The following is a 23,270-nucleotide window of genomic DNA, read 5'->3' as shown; positions in this document are numbered from 1 at the left end:
AGCCTGACACATGGAAAGAGCACTACTACTACAGCCTGACACATGGAAACAGCACTACTACTACAGCCTGACACATGTATATAGCCCTACTACTACAGCTTGACACATGGACATAGCACTACTACTACAGCCTGACACATGGAAACAGCACTACTACTACAGCCTGACACATGGGCACAACACTACTACTACAGCCTGACACATGGAAACACTACTACTACAGCCTGACACATGGAAACAGCACTAATACTACAGTCTGACACATGGTCATAGCACTACTACTACAGCCTGACACATGGGTACAGCACTACTACTACAGCCTGACACATGGGCACAGCACTACTACTACAGCCTGACACATGGAGACAGCACTACTACTACAGCCTGACACATGGGCACAGCACTACTACAGCCTGATACATGGAGACAGCACTACTACAGCCTGATACATGGAGACAGCACTACTACTACAGCCTGACACATGGGCACAACACTACTACTACAGCTTGACACATGGACATAGCACTACTACTACAGCCTGACACATGGAAACAGCAATACTACTACAGCCTGACAAATGGACATAGCACTACTACTACTACAGCCTGACACATGGAAACAGCACTACTACTACAGCCTGACACATGGAAACAGCACTACTACTACAGCCTGACACATGGGCACAGCACTACTACTACAGCCTGACACATGGAAAGAGCACTACTACTACAGCCTGACACATGGAAAGAGCATTACTACTACAGCCTGACACATGGTCATAGCACTACTACTACAGCCTGACACATGGGCGCAGCACTACTACTACAGCCTGACACATGGAAACAGCACTACTACTACAGCCTGACACATGGTCATAGCACTACTACTACAGCCTGAAACATGGGCACAGCACTACCACAGCCTGACACATGGGCACAGCACTACTACTACAGCCTGACACATTGGTACAGCACTACTACTACAGCCTGACACATGAGCACAGGACTACTACTACAGCCTGATACATGGAGACAGCACTACTGCTACACCTGACACGTGGGAACAGCACTACTACTACAGCCTGACACATGGGCACAGCACTACTACTACTACAGCCTGACACATGGGCACAGCACTACTACTACAGCCTGACTCATGGGCACAGCACTACTACTACACCTCACACATGGGAACAGCACTACTACAGCCTTACAACTGTACAAAATACTACTATAGCCTGACACATGGAAACACTACTACTACTACACCTGACACACGGGCACAGCACTTCTACTACAGCCTGGCACATGGGCACAGCACTACTACTACAGCCTGACTCATGGGCACAGCAGTATTATAGCCTGACAAATGTACAAAGTATTACAACTACAGGGGCCACGCTGGAGTCCTGGTGTTCAAATCCCACCAAGGGCAAAAAAAAAAAAACATCTACAAGGAGTTTGTATGTTCTCCCCGTGTTTGCATGGATTTCCATCCCATATTCCAAAGACATACTGATAGGGAAAAATGTACATTGTGAGCTCTATGTGGGGCTCACAATCTACACAAAAAAAAAAAAAACTACTTCTACTACACATGAGCACACGACTAGGCTGTAGTAGTGAGTACAGTTGTCAGGCAGTAATAGCGGTGTGCCAATGTGTCAGCAGTTATATTGAGTGGAGTTGTCAGGCAGTAGCTGCGTGTCCATGTGTACAGACTGTAGAAGTGTTCACATGTGTAGTAAACTATACTAAAAACTAAAGTTTGACAACTGGACACACTACTATAGCCTAATATGTGCTAGTTGTGCATAGTACTACTGGTTACATATCTGCACAGTGCTATTGCCTAACACATGACTGTGCACAGTATTACTACATGACATATGCACAAGTACTACTGCCTAATATACGGTTTCAGTACACAGTACTACTTCTTTCTGTAGCATTAAACCCAAACATTACCACAGGGGGCTGAAGCGTCACAACCACAGCGCCACTCTGATCTACAGGCTGCATCTGGTATTTCAGCAAAGCCTCATTTTGAATGAAACTCATGTTGAATGTATCTGAGCTGCAATACCAGCAACCGCCTCTAGACAAAAGTGGAGCTATCTCGTCTATGTCTAAAGAAAAATTAAAAAAACTGAATGTGTCCACCTGTTAGAGACTGTACGCTTTATCAAGATGGTGCACGTGGCAAAATGTGGCGTCTTTTATGACTCCTGTAAGCCACACCACTTACATCTGATTTTGGGGTAGACTCCATAGGCCAAAAGACATTTTATTTAATAATCTATGGATTCATCCAGTGTGAGGGCCAGGAGATTATCCAAATGGACAGTCATCAAACTGAGGGCCTAATATTGATACCTGCCTTTTATGATTCTTGGTTCACGTCCCTGGTAGGGCCTGAGGCTTGGTCCAAGTCTGCCGCTATATAACTGACACCTGCGGTCACATACATGTACAGTTACCGGTCACACGCTACCTCTGTGTAACTGACACCTAGAGGCGCATGTGCAGGCGTGCGCATGCAGGAGGCCCATAATAAGGTGTGTCTGTTAAGCCTTTTCTGTATTGTAATACAATCCAAGATGGAGACCCACGTGTACCACCATATTGACTGCATACCGCCATTGACGTGCTTTTCTGTCATGGCCTGGACCCACATGATCCAGTTCCGAAATCAAGTCATGTGTGAGCCTGAGACTAGTACCCATAAAACACTGATGCAAAAGAAACGTGCCACGGGTCCTCAATTTTTGGCGAATCGCCTCATGTATATCTCCAATGGAAGACCATGATGTATACCGCTACATAGGTGCACAGTAACATAGGTCACCCACAGGCTCCCATGTAAAATAAAATCCTATTAATATTATAAATGTGAAAGTTTGTGGGTTTGTGTGTTTGGATGTTTGCATGTTCGGATGTTTGTTCCTCAATCACGTAAAACCCACTCCACCGATTTGGCTGAAATTTTCCACAAACATAGTTAATACACCCGATTAAATAATAGGCTACTTTTCGTCACAGTAGCGCACATACGTTTATTCCAGGACCCCCACAAACCCCAAACTCACACCACCATCTCTGCAATCTCACACACTTTGGACCATAGCAAGCCACAAAATTCATATTGCCCTCTCCAGCCTCGCCCCTAACCCCACACAATCTCATATACATATACTTTACCACTTTGCCCCTCACCTTAACGATACTCCAGGAGGCTCTCTTTAACGCTCCGAAGCAGCCATGTTTGCCGACCCCCACCGCTCTGACAATCCACGACACCGCCCACCCATGTCAATACCCCTAGGCGGTCTAATAAATGCAAAAAAAAAGTTTAAAAAAAGTAAAAAAAATATAAAAAAAATAAAAAGGATTAAAAATTCAAATCACCCCCTTTCCCTAGAACACATATAAAAGTAGTTAAAAACTGTGAAACACATACATGTTAGGTATCCCCGCGTCCGAAATCGCCCGCTCTACAAAGCTATACAAATATTTTTCCTGTTCGGTAAACGCCGTAGCGGGAAAAATGGTCAAAAGTGCCAAACCGCCATTTTTTCACTGTTTTGATTCTGATAAAAATTTGAATACAAAGTGATCAAAGCAATAACATTTCCCGAAAATGGTAGAACTAAAGAGTACACCCGGCCCCGCAAAAAAAAGATGCCATATACATCCCCGTACACACAAGTATAAAAAAGTTATGGCTGTCGGAATATGGCGACTTTTCAAAAAATAATTTTTTAACACAGTTTTGTTTTTTAAGGGGTCAAAATGTAAATAAAACCATATAAATTTGGTATCCCCGGAATCGTAACGAAACAGGGGACATGTCATTTTGGTTGCACAGTGAACGGCGTAAAACCAAAGCCCGTAAGAAAGTCGCAGAAATGCATTTTTTCTTCAAATCCACCCCATTCTGAATTTTTTCCCTGCTTCCCAGTACATTATATACAATAAATAATGGTGGCATCATGAAGAAAAATTTGTCCCAGGAAAAATTAAGACCTCATATGGCTCTGGGAGCGGAGAAATAAAAAAGTTATGGGGTTTAGAAGGAGGGGAGTCAAAAACGAAAATCAAAAAATGCCATCGGCGGGAAAGGGTTAACTTCAAATACTTCTGTCCCAAAGTCACTATGTAAAGTTTCTCACAACACCGTATATATAGCAGCTCAAATACAAAGTAACTGCAACACAAAAGTCTCACGTATTCTACTTACAGAAAAAACAAGATACAAAGTTACATTTCATATCCCATACCATATACACAGTACGAAAACCTTACCCCCGCCTGTATATACCCACTGCTACAATCACTGCAGACGAAGTCGCGGGTACCAGCTAGTATATATATATATATAGTCAACTATATAATTGTACACATTAAGGTATAGTACACCCAGGGGTGTACACAAGGGGGCAACTTCACCGTTAAAGCCACCGCATATACGGTATGTAGTGTTACTATGACATTACGTAGCTTCCAGGACCAGAGAAGTGCGGAGTCCAAGGAGCTGTAAGTACCGAATCGTGTCTGGGACCTGGGGACATTATACTATATAGGGGCACTTAGGGTAGATTATAGTAGGATGAACTCCCCTCAAGCTACGTGTGTGTCCCCCCCCCCCCCAAATACAACCCCCAGGGCCCTCCCATAAAATCTTACATACACAAAAATTAAGCTAACGGTCTACGTAGACCTCTATTGTGATGGGGCGGATTATGACGTGGATTCAGCGCCAAAATCCGCCCCCTTTCGCCCCGTGTGAACGAGCCCTTAGGTGTCTAAATAAAACAAAATCATCTCGTTGCCCATAGTAACTAGTCCGCGCTCAACATTCAGTTCTTAGACAGGGAAAGTGAACGCTGCATTGACTGTTGCTAAGGGCAACAAGGCCATTTTTTTTTAATTATAATTAATATTAGTCTATAAATGAGGAGCTTGAGCGAGAACTTGAAGGCCTCATTCACACGAGTCAGATTTTGGTGTGAAAAACATCTGGCCACAAAAAAAAAATTCATACTTCTTAAATTGTTTTCTTCGTGTTTTTTTTTAATGTTTTTTTTTTTTCCCCAAAAAAACACAGCCGGGAGTATTTATCATTCCCACTAGGGCAGGAAAAAGGCGTAGAGGGATCATATCAAGGCCCTTTCTTGTGCCACCTCGCGCCCTGACCCACGCCTCAGCCGCCATGTTTTGCGGAGTGCGGTGGGCTGAGGCAGGGACACTCCGGCTCATCTGATTTTTTTATTGCGGTTTGTTTGTTTTTCTTTAGAGAATAAATCGAGGCGTGACAGAAGCCTTAAGGAACCATTCTAGTTCCTGGAACTGCTGCCATAGAAAACAACATGTAAAAACTGCGCCTGCGGTTCCGGCAGAATTCAGACCTCAAAAAAAGCTGCATGACAACTGGGTTATTAGTTGGCCTAGAACGAGTTTGCAGCAGAGGATCATGGGAAGTAAGGCGGAGAAGGCAGGATGACCCATGTGCGGGGTGCCGACCTGCAGGCTATCCACGTCACAGCATTATTATCATGTCTGCAGCTGCCACACTTGTGTTTACACACCAGGATCGCAGCCATGGTCTGGGTGTGGCCGGATTACAGTCATCTACTCCCTGTCACCGGCTGGAGGCCGATCATAACCCATCTGTGTGTAGATAAACAGCTGCTGGCCTGCCCCATGGTATTTAAAGGGCCCTAGACCCCGGAAAGAAGCGTAAATATGTGATCTGCTATACGAGTGTAGGGCTTCATGCACACAACATTGAAAAACGTGCATGTGACCGACATCCTTGTAATGGCCTACACAAACTTGTTTCTAAAACACAGCGGGGCGTTTTATACTCCAGTGTTAATAAGGGTCCAGTTAGGCACAAGGCGTGACCGATTTATCAAGAGGCTCCAGACCAGGGGCGTAACTGCAGCCATAACATCCATAGTGGATATGATGGGGCCTTACTGTACAGGGGCACTTACTGTATGGGGACTGTAACAGGGGCACTTACTATATGGGGACTGTAACAGGGGCACTTACTGTATGGGGACTGTAACAGGGGCACTTATTGTAACAGGGGCACTTACTGTATGGAGAACTGTAACAGGGGCACTTACTGTATGGGGACTGTACAGGGGCACTTAATGTATGGGGACTGTAACAGGGGCACTTACTGTACGGGGACTGTAACAGGGGCACTTACTGTATGGGGACTGTAACGGGGGCACTTACTGTATGGGGACTGTAACGGGGGCACTTAATGTATGGGGACTGTAACAGGGGCACTTACTGTATGGGGACTGTAACGGGGGCACTTACTGTATGGGGACTGTAACAGGGGCACTTACTGTATGTGGACTGTAACAGGGGCACTTACTGTATGGGGACTGTAACAGGGGCACTTACTGTATGGAGAACTGTAACAGGGGCACTTACTGTATGTGGACTGTAACAGGGGCACTTACTGTATGTGGACGGTAACAGGGGCACTTACTGTATGGGGACTGTAACAGGGGCACTTACTGTATGGAGAACTGTAACAGGGGCACTTACTGTATGGGGACTGTAACAGGGGCACTTACTGTATGGGGACTGTAACGGGGGCACTTACTGTATGGGGACTGTAACAGGGGCACTTACTGTATGGGGACTGTAACGGGGGCACTTACTGTATGGGGACTGTAACAGGGGCACTTACTGTATGGGGACTGTAACAGGGGCACTTACTGTATGGAGAACTGTAACAGGGGCACTTACTGTATGGGGACTGTAACAGGGGCACTTACTGTATGGGGACTGTAACAGGGGCACTTATTGTAACAGGGGCACTTAATGTATGGAGAACTGTAACAGGGGCACTTACTGTATGGGGACTGTAACAGGGGCACTTACTGTATGGGGACTGTAACAGGGGCACTTACTGTATGGGGACTGTAACAGGGGCACTTACTGTATGGGGACTGTAATGGGGGCACTTAATGTATGGGGACTGTAACAGGGGCACTTACTGTATGGGGACTGTAACAGGGGCACTTACTGTATGGGGACTGTAACAGGGGCACTTATTGTATGGGGACTGTAACAGGGGCACTTATTGTATGGGGACTGTAACAGGGGCACTTACTGTATGGGGACTGTAACAGGGGCACTTACTGTATGGGGACTGTAACAGGGGCACTTACTGTATGGGGACTGTAATGGGGGCACTTAATGTATGGGGACTGTAACAGGGGCACTTACTGTATGGGGACTGTAACAGGGGCACTTACTGTATGGGGACTGTAACAGGGGCACTTATTGTATGGGGACTGTAACAGGGGCACTTAATGTACGGAGAACTGTAACGGGGGCACTTAATGTATGGGGAACTGTAACAGGGGCACTTACTGTATGGGGACTGTAACAGGGGCACTTACTGTATGGGGACTGTAACAGGTGCACTTACTGTATGGAGAACTGTAACGGGGGCACTTACTGTATGGAGAACTGTAACAGGGGCACTTAATGTATGGGGACTGTAACAGGTGCACTTACTGTATGGAGAACTGTAACGGGGGCACTTACTGTATGGAGAACTGTAACAGGGGCATCTTAATGTATGGGGACTGTAACAGGGGCACTTACTGTATGGGGACTGTAACAGGGGCATTTACTGTATGGGGACTGTAACAGGGGCACTTACTGTATGGGGACTGTAACAGGGGCACTTACTGTATGGGGACTGTAATGGGGGCACTTAATGTATGGGGACTGTAACAGGGGCACTTACTGTATGGGGACTGTAACAGGGGCACTTACTGTATGGGGACTGTAACAGGGGCACTTATTGTATGGGGACTGTAACAGGGGCACTTAATGTACGGAGATCTGTAACGGGGGCCCTTAATGTATGGGGAACTGTAACAGGGGCACTTACTGTATGGGGACTGTAACAGGGGCACTTACTGTATGGGGACTGTAACAGGTGCACTTACTGTATGGAGAACTGTAACGGGGGCACTTACTGTATGGAGAACTGTAACAGGGGCACTTAATGTATGGGGACTGTAACAGGGGCACTTACTGTATGGGGACTGTAACAGGTGCACTTACTGTATGGAGAACTGTAACGGGGGCACTTAATGTATTGGGATCTGTAACGGGGGCCCTAAATGTACAGAGATCTGTAACAGGGGCACTTAATGTATAGAGACCTGTAATGGGGGCACTTATTGTATGGGGGCCTGTAATGGGGACAGTATACTAATTGGGGCAAATATAGAAGGCAATATACTGTGTAAGGAGCTGGCGTAGATTCATTGTATACGTTATTCCACAGGACTGGTAATGGCGTAGATATGTGATATAACTCACAGCAGTTTTCTGACATGAGTTAGGGTATGTTCACACGGCAAAATCTGTTGCGGATTTCACCACTGAATCCAGGGCAGTTTCTGCCTGGAATCCACCTCCCATTTTTTTTCAATGGGAGGCAAAGATTGCAGCACTATGCGGAAAAAATAAGCATCCCGCTCGATCTTGCTGCAGATTTCACAGCTGATTCAGCCACGAAGTCCACGGCCCGAGACTCCCTGCTGAATAGGTCCATTCATCTGAGCTAAACCAGCAGCAGGAAGCCGCAACATAATGCCAATGCACTGTGAATGTAGGTTTATAGCAAATCCTATGGACCAGGGAGCCACCAGACCCCATCCAGATTCCCACTCCACCGACTTTATATAGTCTGCCAGTCCCAATAGCACAGGAAATATCTGTGAAAATAGGAGGGGAGTGGTTGGCAGAGAGTCGGAGGGTGCGTGGGATGGTTCCGATCCTGTGACCCAAGGTCCGAACCAGCCCAGAATACCCAGGTCCTACAAGAAGAAACCAAAGTAGGTTTAAGAGTAGTCTCCAGACAACCCCTCTAATTTGTATAAGCAAAAATAATGAAACCTTGCTAATTGCCCCCTATCCCTGTGGGCTCTGCTATCTGTCTCACCTGGCACCCTGGTGGCACAGCCTGTGACTTTATAGCATCAGCTTCACTGTAGTGTCGGATGTTGGATTCTCTTGTTCCCAAAGCTCCTGTCATTCCTGCTGTGTCTGCTGATGGAACGTGCATCAAATACTTACCAATGTCCCCGACATCGATCCAGCAATCAGCTTTGATCTGCAGAAGAGCCTTATAGCAAGTACTTAGTTCCTCTGCAGCGCCACCACAAGGGAAATGGAGCATTACAAGGTGTCAATTAACATCAATGGGTTGACCTTGTAATGCACCAACAGAGAAACCACTGGCATAACTATAGGGAATACATTGGTTGCAACTGGACCCAAAGGCCAGGGGGACCCTTCCCCCGACTTGGGCTGGATAGACCTCTCATCTCCTTTCTGATTCCTTTTCATGGCTGCTGCAATCTGTGCATTGTAAATGTATTTCCCCTGCACTCTGATGCAATAGAATGTGAAGATTTTTTTGATGCACAGCCTTCCACTGTCAGAAAGAAGGAAACAAATCCTATAATGGTAACAAAAGTAGTTGGTCAGCAGCATATAGTCCAGGAGGGATTCTGTGGGGAAGGCTGTGGCACAAAAGGGGGTCATGATTACTATACGAGGGGTTTGTGTGTACAGACATGTTATGAAGAAGTCTTCATGCTAGTCTGGGCCAGTTAGAGAAGGAAATGGAAATGCTGCAAAAATGTTTGGATAGGACATGGCAGATAGTTGTGAGAAGTTGCACAGGGACCCCACCCTGGGCTTTTGCACCAGGGCCCTACAGCCTTTAGTTATGCCCCAGAGATGCTCTTGTAGGTCCGGCACATCCTTGCTTTTTGATGGGGTTCTGCTTATTAATACAGTATTTGGGTTTTCCACATTAGACAACCCATGAATACCGTATTTATCCATTAATATTAGATTCCAGAGTTCTTGTAGAAGAGGGGGGTGGGCACCGTCATGCTGTCCCTGCCAATTTCAGAGTCTCAGAGGGAGCCTTGGTTCAGCAGTGACCTCCCCTCCCCCACACACCTGCCAGACCCAAAGCACTGGCAGAGGGATAGTGAAATAAAATAACCATACATGATAACCAGTCTCTTGAGGCAGTCACCGGGAAGATGCCGATCAGATTGGTGGTGCTGGAGCCTACACATACAGTATAATAATGTGCAGATGGAGATGCTTGCACATCTGGAGCACTGGGGACGCAGGTGCTGCCTGAATAACAGGGCAACACGTACACCAGCGAATTCCTGGAGGAGAAGGTCTCGGTGGGGAGCAGAGATTGTGTAGCCGCAGAATCCAGGAATATTTTAAATGTCGACATCTCATCTATCACACTGTCAATGATAGCAATAAAGCATGAGAGTAATCCTATTATATCCAATACATAGTGTACTATATAAGTTCCAGTCCTAGATGATGTACTGACTGCCGGGGGTCTGCATGCTGCACCCTCCAGTGATAGTCTTGTCTACAACAGGGTCTTATATACTGCCTATTGGAGTTGTACTGTCTCTTTAATAATAAGTAATGTCTCTTGCAGCAGTACCCCATACCAGCCAATGGATAGCAGGGACCACGGGCTTAACATCTTTAAGGTCAAATTGGTCATGTAGACATGATTTTTCCTGACTAGACAAGACCTTTAATAATTATCATTACTATACAGAATGGTTAAGATAGTGGAAAGTGCAACAATATATACTATTCTACAATTCAGAGCTGCAATCATAATTCTGCTAGTCACTAGAAATAGTCAGACTTATCCCTAACAGTTTAGCGGAGCTAATATAATGCAGGGGGACAATATAGTGTTTGCTGTAAAGATCGCACATCTCACAATACAAATCGCCAAAACAAGCTTTGTGCAAAAAATGCTGGCTGATTTCAGCTCTGAAGCCTACAGAATAGTGATTTCAGCTCTGGCGTATAATCAGTACAAGTAATGTAATGTATGTACACAGAGACTGAATCAGCAGAATAGTGAGCGCAGCTCTGGAGTATAATACAGGATGTAACTCAGGATCAGTACAGGATAAGTAATGTAATGTATGTACACAGTGACTGCACCAGCAGAATAGTGAGCGCAGCTCTGGAGTATAATACAGGATGTAACTCCGGATCAGTACAGGATAAGTAATGTAATGTATGTACACAGTGACTGTATCAGCAGAATAGTGAGCGCAGCTCTGGAGTATAATACAGGATGTAACTCAGGATCAGTACAGGATAAGTAATGTAATGTATGTACACAGTGACTGCACCAGCAGAATAGTGAGCGCAGCTCTGGAGTATAATACAGGATGTAACTCAGGATCAGTACAGGATAAGTAATGTATGTACACAGTGTCTGCACCAGCAGAATAGTGAGTGCAGCTCTGGAGTATAATACAGGATGTAACTCAGGATCAGTACAGGATAAGTAATGTATGTACACAGTGTCTGCACCAGCAGAATAGTGAGTGCAGCTCTGGAGTATAGTACAGGATGTAACTCAGGATCAGTACAGGATAAGTAATGTAATGTATGTACACAGTGACTGTACCAGCAGAATAGTGAGCGCAGCTCTGGAGTATAATACAGGATGTAACTCAGGATCAGTACAGGATAAGTAATGTAATGTATGTACACAGTGACTGTATCAGCAGAATAGTGAGCGCAGCTCTGGAGTATAATACAGGATGTAACTCAGGATCAGTACAGGATAAGTAATGTAATGTATGTACACAGTGACTGCACCAGCAGAATAGTGAGCGCAGCTCTGGAGTATAATACAGGATGTAACTCAGGATCAGTACAGGATAAGTAATGTAATGTATGTACACAGTGACTGCACCAGCAGAATAGTGAGCACAGCTCTGGAGTATAATACAGGATGTAACTCAGGATCAGTACAGGATAAGTAATGTATGTACACAGTGTCTGCACCAGCAGAATAGTGAGTGCAGCTCTGGAGTATAGTACAGGATGTAACTCAGGATCAGTACAGGATAAGTAATGTAATGTATGTACACAGTGACTGTACCAGCAGAATAGTGAGTGCAGCTCTGGAGTATAATGCCGGATATAACTCAGGATCAGTACAGGATAAGTAATGTAATGTATGTACACAGTGACTGTACCAGCAGAATAGTGAGCGCAGCTCTGGAGTATAATACAGGATGTAACTCAGGATGAGTACAGGATAAGTAATGTAATGTATGTACACAGTAACTGTACCAGCAGAATAGTGAGTGCAGCTCTGGAGTATAATACAGGATGTAACTCAGGATCAGTACAGGATAAGTAATGTAATGTATGTACACAGTGACTGCACCAGCAGAATAGTGAGCGCAGTTCTGGAGTATAATACAGGATGTAACTCAGGATCAGTACAGGATAAGTAATGTAATGTATGTACACAGTGACTGTATCAGCAGAATAGTGAGCGCAGCTCTGGAGTATAATACAGGATAAGTAATGTAATGTATGTACACAGTGATTGTATCAGCAGAATAGTGAGCGCAGCTCAGGAATATAATACAGGATATAACTCGGGATCAGTACAGGATAAGTAATGTAATGTATGTACACAGTGACTGCACCAGCAGAATAGTGAGCGCAGCTCTGTGGTATAATATAGAAATATAAATAGCACTGAGCAGCTTTAGTATTGGTATTTTGAAGAAGAACAAAGTGTGAACCACTAGAAATAAACTTTATCTAATTTGCTGTAGACACTGGTGGGGAGATAACCACATCCTATATTAAATGAGCAACGTGTCACAGGATTCTGCAGCAGTGTAGATCTCACCAGCAGATATACATGGGCTGTTAGTGAAGCAATTTACATTAGGTTAGTGACATTCACTGACAGCAAACAGAGAAACAGAGGTGATGAGGATCTGAAACATAAAGTATAGGAGAACGCTGTTGAAGTTTACACAGGAAATAAGCCATGTAGCATGCCAGGAAGGAGATACAAGGAGCTGGCTTAGATATCTGTGTGGGTGACTGACCCCGGAGGATGCGCCTTATTTATGAGGAGCGCTGTCCTGTAATAAATAAGTCGCAAACAATAACAATGTGATTTTTTAGGAAAAAACAGTGAAAACTTTGGTGGTGCGGAGATTATCAAGGATAAAATAGCGGTCACATGTGGAGTCTGACACCCCATTCATTGTATGGGGGTCATCAGGTGCCCATAGTCTTAAAGATGAAAGTGGCGGAAATAGACGCCGCGTGTGCAGAATTTTTTCATCTGCCGATTTCAGGTTGACATTATGTCAAAGTCTGCAGCACAAATGTGAGTGAACCAATAGGTGCCCAGAATTTTGGTTAATTTTTCAGCCCTCCAATGAAGCCCATAGAGTCATGGAAGAGTCTGAGGCGACTTCTCGACGCCATATTTGTCTTGTGGGGGTATTACATGAGCATCGTCCACGTACGGTATAAATTATCAGCTCTCAGGTAAAAATTTAGATACAAAATAATAAAAATATCAACCAAAAGGATATATAAACAACTTTATTCAGCCTCCTGTCAAAGACAACCCACAGCCTCAGCTCTGCAAATTCTCCCCTATGCTCTGGTCATGACCACGCCCACCAACACTACTACCAATCACAACGCGAGAAGTCATTTCAGCATTCCACCACGCCCACGATGGGACTGCAGCCGCCATCTTTGTTCAGGGTATAATGGAGTCTTTTCCACTAACCTTGGAAAAAACAAATGCGCCACATATCGCTCTTTCTCATCGCAGTAACAATCTCTGGCGAGTTCTGAAGTCAAACTGACGCCAAAATTCCTCTTAAGGGTTAATTATATGAACTACAAATACATCTATAGGTTTTGGGCATAGATTCGCTGCTGGGACCAGACTTGTTTTTCTTCTGTTCTTCTGTGCAGTTTATTTCTGGAATTTTCTGTCATGATCTATCCGGGGGTGTTTGTTTGGAATCCCCTCTTCAAAGATGGCGGCCGCTCGGTTGCCCTCTGTGTGACGTAAAGGCGTTTTACGTAAGTTCCCGGAGACTCTGCCCTGTTGTTGATACTGACGTAGGCGCTGCGGCAGTTCCAGAAGGAAAGATGGCGGTGGTTGCAGTGTGGGTGAGGGAGGCTGTCAGCGGTCGGGTGTCCGTGTGTGAAGCGGCTCCAGGAGCTGTGGTGCGGGATCTGCTGCCTGTCAGTGACCCGGTAAGTGGCTGCCCGACATTGTCTAGGTGGCGGTGCTATAGGAAGCCGTAAAGGTAACGGGGCAGCGTGATGTGAGCGAAGAAAGGCAGCCAATCACAGCGCAGCTTTCATTGTACCTTATACGCTTCAAGTATGGAAGCTGCTCTGTGAGTGGTTGATATGGGAAACGGGCTTCTATGCCACGTGACCAGTTAATATCGGTAACGAGGCTGCTGTTATAGGTAATGAGACCGATGTGCTCATTCACCAGTCATTACACGTAACGATGCAGCGGTGCCAGTGTCTAGTTTCTATAGGTGACCTGTGGCTGCTTGCTATAGGTGACGAGGCCTCCTTGGCTCAGCTGCCGGCACAGTTCAGGGTTCTGATATTAATCCACGGCATCCTGTAAAGTATGGAATCCATATTGCTGTTTTGCATTCTCAGTCTGTGATCTTTTCTGTATTTTCAGCCTGTGTGTGATTTTTACGTGAAGTGCAATGGACGTCGAGTCTGTCCAGAGGAGCAACTACAGGGCGGAGTTGTGTACAGCGTGGAGCCGCGACTATGTGGTGGCAAAGGAGGTGAGTCCGCTGTCAGGTTCCTACAGTCTAATAATCCAGCACACAATCTGAGATTACAGAGCAGGTTACATTGAAAACAAATTATTGGGGCTGTCCCCTCTGGCATTCCTTAAAGCACAGTGATGACGCTAGAGTCAGGGACGCCCTTCTGACAGTGGGGAGATGCCGTTTACTTTGGCACTGTTATCTCCAGCCCCAGGGCACATAATGGGAAAGCCGACAGTGCGCTGAATTCGGCGTACTGTCTGCTTTATACCAGTATATAAAACTGCATGTGCCCGAGGACACGAATGCTCCTCTTTAAGCATGCTGATTCTGGCAGGATCAGGGCTATATACTGTAATTCTGTAATTCTCTCCCCAGGAGTAGATTTTGCTGTTGATACCGTTTCAGGCAGAGGTATTTGGAAGGGGCTTATTGCCCTCTACCCATTGGAAGCACATGCAGTCTCAGCCAAGTGTGCATATGCCAGGAGGACCTTTTTTTTGTGTATGGGCAACTTTACTTTATGCCTCATAGAAACCATCAAGAAGCTGCTGTTGATGTCTCTATAAGGCTGGGTTCACATCTGCATCGGTTGTCCAGCGCAGATCCATCTATAATTATAGTTTAAAAAAATATATATATATATATATATATATATGGACCCCCCCCCTTCCATTATAGTCAATAAGGTCCCTACAGACCAGAAGAAAGGACGCTCAGGCCTGGTGTAAATCCTCTCATTGTTCACACTTTCTTTAATACCGCAGGCCGGGTAGATCCCCTTTGTCTTACTAAGTCTCTCACTTTTGTTTTCTTACTTCTAGGTTTCGGCTCCATGCTTCGTGCACTGGGGGCGCAGATTGAGAAGACTACAAACAGGGAGGCCTGTCGTGACCTAAGTGGGAGGCGGCTCAGAGATGTCAACCACGAGAAGGCGTAAGAGAAGATCTTTATACGCAGAATCAATGTGTTTGTCACTAACAGATATAATTCCCTTATTCAGCCCTTCTTATTTATAAGGGTTACACAGGATTCCAGAAACAGCACCACAGATTGACATTTCGCTTCTTTAACCCCTTCCTGCCAGCAATGTTTCTTTGATTTTCGTTTTTTGACTCCCTGCCTTCCAAACCCCGGAACTTTTTAAAAAAATTTTTCGTTTTCAGAGCCATCTGAGGGTTAATGTTTGCAGGACAAATTGTTCTTCATGCTGATGCCATTTATTCTTCTGTACAATGTACTGGAGAGCTGAAAAAAAAAAATTCAGAATGGGGTGGGAATTGGAGAAAAACTGAATTTGTGCGACTTTCTTACAGGCTTTGATTTTACGGTGTTCAATCTGCAGACACGGACATGCTCCCTGTATGCTATGCAGCGTTTTACAGTAACTGCAAAGTGGATGGGATGCTTGCGAATTCCATGCCCACGCGGTTTTGGAAATTGCAGCATGTCAATTATATCTAGTGCACGTATGTTACACACAGTGAAGCTGAGGTCAGTATACCCAGCAAGTTTTACAGACCTTGGCATCAGTGCCCGCAGCGCGCACGAGCAGAGTCCCTAAACACGTCACCTTGGACACTGAGTATTCTCAACCTTGAACTGTTAAGGATATGTCGGTGTTGCTTAACATCATGCTGCTGGTTTAGTGGTCCCAAATCTATATCTGCAAATGTGTTGTGGCAACCAACATGGCCGCCCTAATGGCTTTCACAGGGGTTGTCTTTATGGGGTCATGTTTTCTATTTTACTCCTTTTAATGATTTTTTTTTTTCTCAGATATGTTACACTGATGTTTTTCCTCTTTTTTTGTTAGTATGGCAGAATGGATAAAGAAACAAGCAGAGCGAGAAGCTGAGAAAGAGCAGCGGCGCCTGGAGAGACTGAAACGGAAACTGGCCGAGCCAAAACATTTCTTCACTGACCCAGAGTATCATCAGCAGTGCAGCGACATGTCCGAGAGGCTGGAGGACTCTGTGATCAAAGGTAGATTGTCCTATTGCTGAGATGTGGGGATTCTCACAGCGATATTATCATTATCTGCTGCGCACTCTATATGGCTTAACCCCCTCTCGCAAATTTAGTGGAATCACAATAAAAAGTTTGTTCCACTATATAGGGGCCACACGGTGGTTCAGTGGTTAGCACTGCTGCCTTGCAGCGCTGGAGTCCTTGGTTCAAATCCCGCCAAGGGCAAAAAACCATCTGCAAGGAGTTTGTATGTTCTCCCCGTGTTTGTGTGGATTTCCATCCCATACTCCAAAGACATACTGATAGGGAAAAATGTACATTGTGAACCCTACGTGGGCTCATAATCTACATTTAAAAAAAAAAAAAAAAAAAAAAAAAGTTTGTTGCACCAAACAAACTTTCCCCCTATCCACAGGATACAGGTAAGAGTCCTTCAGATTGTTGGGGTCCTAGTGGTCAGAGAACTGGGAACAGAAAGTCCCCCTGAATCATCCCAGAGACTGCAGTTCTGGCAACACCATAGAAGTGTATGGAGCGCAGGTCACTGGCGTTTTATTCAAAGGGATGAATCTGGGGGAGAGGGAGGGGGGGTTCTGATCCCCATTTTGAATTTTGGTAGCTAGACCCCCAGCAAGCTGACACTTTTCCCCTACTGTGTTTCCTCTGTTAGCCTGTTGGCATCACAGGTTGCCAGTGGATTTCCATAATAGTTGGGAGCTGGAGGGGTCATCCATGTTCTGATCCTGGGTCACATGATTGGAACCAGCCCCTTTTCCCCCTGGTCACTCCAAACCTTCCCCCCTTTCTGGTTCTCACACCTGTTCTATGGGGACTGGCAGACTGAAGGGGTTGTCAGTAGCTCAGATAAACTTATACAGAGACTATTTCCCCAGGTTTACAAGCTTCTTCCAGCTCAGCGGTTTCTGCAGAGTCAAGTGACACACGAAAACGGAGGAAAGAGGTGGACAGCAGCAAAAAGGAGTCTGGGAAGAAGAAATGCTTCTGGTAAGAGATGATTCTTAACATATTGTAATCACTGGGACCATAGGGAATGGATCTTCATGATCTACTTACAAGACGGGTCATCAGTATATAATTAGTAGGGGTCCAAGACCCTGAGTGCGCACCCATCAGCTGATTTGGTGTCCGAAAGATATATACAAGGTATATGAGCAGAAGCAGATCTGCTGCTATTGAAGTGGATGAGAACAGAGCGCTGCATTTCCCAACACCATCACTACAGTATACGGCTCTATACACTGTATACAGCTTCCTGTCCTGACCCATGCACTATAGCTGTGGTGTTGGGGAACTTCCGCTCTGCTCCCATCCACTTTAATAGGAGCAAGTCTACTTGCAGCTGAATGCCTGGCGGCCAAATCAGCTGATCAGTGGACCAACACCAATCTAATATAGTTGGTTTGTTCTTTGGCTAGGCCATCAATACGCATTACCAATGGGTCTCAGACCAACCCTTTCAAACAGATTTGTATTTTACAAAAATGCATTGTAGATGTTTTTCTTCCACTTGGTCACTAGAGGGCGAGTGTGGCACACAGAACATGTTGTAGGTGCCATCTAGTGGTAATGTCTGCAAATACCGTCCTACAGAATTCATTCACCAAGCAGCCAGTACACGTCTAGCACAGATCTAATGCTGCGGTTAGTCTAATAATTGTATTCTCTCACAGGACAGGGCTGGAGGGTTTAGATGCGTCCTCCAGTTCTGACAGTGAAAGTGAGAGCGATTCTGAGTCCCCTTCTACATCTACATCATGTAGCAGCAGTGGTCAGAGACTACAGACCTCAGACAGCGATTCTGATGGACCCGCACAACACTCCTACATTAATGTGGCCTCTGAACGGAGTCCAGAAAGCAGCAGAGAAGGAAGTTCTATGGCAGCAGATGTGGAACAAGCAGTATGTAAGCCTGAGGAGCAACCGCAAAGCTCCTGTACTATTACAGAGCCTAGAGAAGCGGGATGCTCCATGCAAGAACCTGCAGATGTAGAGCAACCAATATGTGACACTGATGAGCAAGTGCAGCGCTCCTCCACAGTCACCGATCACAGAGAAGCAGGAGACTCAATGCAAAAACCTGCAGATACCCCTGATGAGCAAGCACAGAGCTCCTCTAGTATTACAACCAGTATGACAAGTACAGAGCACCGAGAGACCACCGAATCCATGGATGTGGAGCAACCAAACGTGAACCCAGAGCCAGAGAAACCTCCTCCTGCAACCACTGACACACAGCAAGAAGCTCCCCATGTGGTAAGTAGCCTTCATATATTAACCCCTTCACTGCGAGAGGATGGGAGGTTTATTTTGAAAAAAAATGCCTACTTGCCTGCCCCTGGCACTCTGTTGTCTGCTGCCAGCGTCTGTTCAGTCTTGTACTCCAGTAGAGCAATGGTGCAAAAAACCTACACTGTAGTGAATCTGTAGGGGCTCTAGTTTTACTACAGATTTGGATATGACTAGAGTAAAGGACAGCTTTAAAAGACTTTTCCAACTCTGTATCCTTAGGATAATTAATCAATATCAGATTGGTGAGGATCCAATTTCCAGCACCGCAGCTGTTTGAAGAGGCCGCAGTGTACAGCCCAGCACTGCAAGTCTGCACCAGTTACACAGCACAGCGCCATACATTGTATAGTGGCCGTGCTTAGTGTTGCAGCTCAGCCATATTCATTTTAATGGAATGGAGATGCACTCAGGCTATGTGGCCAATGTGAAGTACTACGAACAGCTGATCGGCAGGAGCACCACCGATCTGAAAACAGATGCCAAGGATAGTTAATCAGTATTCAAGACCTGAAAAATCCCTTTAACCTTAAAGAGAGCTTTCCAGGAATACTCTGTTGCTTAACCTCTATCCTGGGCAGTTGGATTGGTAACGCGATCATAGACCATTTATTAGATTAGGACCCTATATGAGACTCTCTGGCCATTATACTCTTACCTTGGTAAACACACCCAGCCAGCATCCTTACCCAGCTGAGCATCCCTTTTAATTTGCATTCTTGAAGCTTTTCTGACCCATCTGCTGATTTTTTTACCTAATCCTAATCAGTCCATAGCCATAGACTATGAAGGAGACTTTAGTAATGGGGGAGAGGTAGAGTCTTCCTTAGTATATACATATGATAAGTGAACTATTGAAGAAGGGTTGGATAGTTAAGACCCAGTCAGTGCCCATTACTCATTCTGATTGGTTCCCAGTGCTCAGACCTCTCCGCCATACTGTGTGATCACCTGATTTCATATTTCCAGGGAACGTCTGTAATTTTTAGTTTTATGGTTATCAATATAGAATCGGCCTAATTAAGTTTTCTTCCATCTTCCTGACAGGATCCGGCTCTCTTCAACCTCCTTGCCTTCACCTCCGCTTCAGAGCTGGAAGCCCTGGGACTAGAAAAGTTGAAGGTAGAACTGATGGCGCTTGGCCTGAAATGTGGCGGGACGCTGCAGGAGCGGGCAGCCAGGCTATTCTCAGTGCGCGGACTTACCAGAGAGCAGATGGACCCGTCACTCTTTGCCAAACCGAGCAAAGGCAAAAAGAAATGACACTGCAGAAATATTCCCAGAGTATCGTCAGACCAGGACTATACGCCACGTGTTCATGGAGCCGTGCGCCAAATACGCCAAGCCAAATGTTTTCTGTATTCATTTTTATTAAAGTTTCTCTATTTTAAGGTTGCAGACATCTTAATTCGTGCACAGTCCCTTTAAGATAATGTAAAGTTAAGAGACAACTTGCAGAATTTCCAAAGTTAGCAAATTCCTTCTAATTCCATATTAAGACACCAAACTAACCTAGTATCAGAGACTCAAGGCTAACAGGGCATTACAGTCAATGAGAGGTGAGAAAATAATAAGCACACCTGTCCATTACCCATAAACTTCAAGGGAAATCAAGCTTACAAGTACATTCCCTGCAATGGTTAAACTTTATTGCTAAAATTCACCACTGAGCCCTGTGTATTACCGTGGGTGGGGGAGGGGGGTTGGGTAGTTGGAGAGGCCGCAACTTCTTCTGCCACCTCTATTAGCACTCCAGTTCTTGGTCATATGAGCATTCGACAAGAGTAGTGGGGAGTTGGTCAAGTTATTGGTGTGTGCTAGGGTTGAGTGATCTGTATCAGAAAAGATCGGATTCCGATTGGCGATCGGAATTCCGATCCCGATCTTTTCTGTCGGGATCGAGGTCGGAGGTTATCTCAAGATCGGCTCAACTTTATTCATGTATATATCAGGAATAGGGTTGAGCGATCAGCTGGAAAATGATCGGAAATCGGATTTTAACTCGATCCTGAAATCTCAAGATCGCCTCAACCCTACTGTGCACCAAAGATGTGCTACATTTATAGCCATTATTTTTTTTTTTGTAGATTGTCAGCTCCATATAGGAATCACAATGTACTTTTTTTTTTTTTTTACCTATCAGTATGTCTTTATAGAATAGGAAGAAATCCACACAAACATGGGAAGAACATACAGACTCTTTGCAGGTGTTGTTCCTGGTGGGATTTGAACCCAGGACTCCAGGGCTGCAGTGCTAACCACTGAGCCACCATGTTGCCGCTATTTATAGCCATTCTTGTCAGAATACAGTCATAGATGGGTTAGCAAATCCCCCCCCCCCCCCCCCATTTAAAAAAAACATCCAGGAGAGGTTGGAGACGTGAATATAATCTTTTTGGAGCAGCGCATCACATACAGTGCGATTGAAATCTCGCACATGTGCTGTACATGACTAGCTGCTCTGGAACCAGTGAAGAGCTATAGGAGGAGGGAACATGTGTAAATAAGGGGGCAGTGAGAATCGGGGAAGGTCAATGATGCTGCGGGGGTCAGGGAACGTTAATGATAGACTCCCTTTAAAGATACCAAATTTGTGTAGATTTTTTTTTTTTTTTTTTTCCTCAATACCACTTTTCAAGAATGTAACTGTTTATTTTCTGCGGCAAGACCTGATCTTATTGATGCCATAGTGGGGAACATAATTTTATTTAATTCTTTTTTATATATTTTTCCCCCTAGGGGACTTAAACTTGTGATCTTTTTATTGCTTTTCTGATGCATTGCACTACCTATGTATTCTACTACCTGTCATTTTACAACAGGCATCCTGTTAGCTCAGCCTAATAGGAATTTACATAGACACCCCTGGGGGCCTTCACTAGCTCTTCAGCTGCCGTTTAAAAGCATTGGAACCCTCCAATCTTGTTTGCAGAGGTCCTGATGCCACCGGCAAGGAAACCTCCAAAACCCCTTAGATGCTGCCGTTGTTATTGACTACATTATCTAAGGAATTGACTTGTTTCTTAAAGTGAGGGGAGATTCCTCCTTTCCCTGCATCATATCACCCCAGCCCTGCAGATAGATAGGTTAGGGACAACCTTACAGTGTTTCCTTGTGAATCGCTGCCTCTGTTCCCAAGATATTGCTGTTCTTGTGAGCCCTTCGGAGCAATGGTAGCGTCCTTATTGCACCAAAACACATTTACATATTGACAAAAATAGCAATATTTTTTTACATTCTGGTTTCTGGTGACACTCTCATTAAAGGAGCAGTCAATAAGAATCTGTGCACTAGAAAGACCTTCTTCCTATGGCACTGGATGCATTATCTGGACCTTCTGAGATTGCATTAAAAGAACAGAGGCTGCCATAACCAGTATATTACAGCAGAGGGCACCGTAATCAGTTGTGTTAGTAATAGCTAAACATGGGACTCCAGCTCCATTAGCTGGATTTAACCCTTTAGAAGCGTCAGTCAAATATGACCAAGGCATCTTTTTAATGGCGGCACATACGCACCGCCATGTTTGTGACAATCTCTGCCGCCCGCCAATGAGTTCCATACTACAAACTTATGGTATCTCTATAATCGGACCTACCCATAGACTTCAGGTGATGTTATTTTGGCTACACAGTGAACGTAAAATCAAGCCTGTAAGAAAGTTGCAGAAATGCTATTTTTTCTTAATTCCACCCCATTCTGACATGTATATCATACAGAATAATAAATGGTGTCATTGCAAAGTACAATTTGTCCCACAAACTTTAAACCCTCATATGTCTCTCATTTAAATTTGGGCCAACCCCCTTTAACATAATGGTCAGGGTCCTATTATTATCCTGCGCTGGCCGAGACTGGAATCTCAAACCTCTTGGGCTTGGTTCACACGGTGGAATTTTTTTTTACGTAGGTTGTGAAATCTTTTCGGCAGTGTGGGATCAACCAGCTGTCTTATGACCGATCCCCTATTCTGACCAGAGACAAGTCGATGCAAGACCCCACATCCCAATTTCAAACACATGAATACCTGGCAAAAGCGAGGGTACATGTGTAGGATGGGAGTGGGTGGGATAACTCAGGCCATCTTTAGGGCACAAAGGATTTAAGGTGGACCTCTGCCTCTAATTCCTCTCTATTTTCCAACCCTCTGACTTTCTGCCACAGCTTTTACTCACTGATGGGTCTCAGATGAAGTGCTATCTCGCGCCGCGGTTCTTGTGGCAGAATTTACTGTAATACTGAGCAGGATACTGATTTTTTTCAGGGTCCC

The 23,270-nt window shown here is 45.0% G+C and overlaps 1 protein-coding gene across 1 annotated transcript; it reads left to right on the top strand.

The window, feature by feature from the left end:
• The first annotated feature begins 14,026 nt into the window (after positions 1-14,026).
• Positions 14,027-20,380, top strand: SDE2 (spliceosome associated SDE2). The gene is made up of 7 exons (XM_075267239.1): positions 14,027-14,174; positions 14,626-14,737; positions 15,547-15,658; positions 16,539-16,708; positions 17,587-17,698; positions 18,385-18,967; positions 20,048-20,380. The coding sequence occupies exons 1-7, from the start codon at positions 14,067-14,069 to the stop codon at positions 20,261-20,263; spliced, it is 1,413 nt and encodes a 470-aa protein (XP_075123340.1). The 5' UTR covers positions 14,027-14,066; the 3' UTR covers positions 20,264-20,380.
• Positions 20,381-23,270: the final 2,890 nt, after the last annotated feature.

Source organism: Leptodactylus fuscus, chromosome 3, assembly GCF_031893055.1.
Source record: "Leptodactylus fuscus isolate aLepFus1 chromosome 3, aLepFus1.hap2, whole genome shotgun sequence".
Lineage (NCBI taxonomy): Eukaryota > Metazoa > Chordata > Amphibia > Anura > Leptodactylidae > Leptodactylus > Leptodactylus fuscus.
Note: the sequence above shows the minus strand (reverse complement) of the source record. Positions and strands in the feature narration are given on the sequence as shown.

Bases quoted from the DNA above. Each gene is read 5' to 3' on its own strand.
- SDE2 (XM_075267239.1), top strand. From the start codon at position 14,067: ATGGCGGTGGTTGCAGTGTGGGTGAGGGAGGCTGTCAGCGGTCGGGTG. The intron at 14,738-15,546 runs GTGAGTCCGCTG...TCTTACTTCTAG, and splicing joins ACTATGTGGTGGCAAAGGAG to GTTTCGGCTCCATGCTTCGT. The intron at 15,659-16,538 runs GTAAGAGAAGAT...TTTTTTTGTTAG, and splicing joins GATGTCAACCACGAGAAGGC to TATGGCAGAATGGATAAAGA.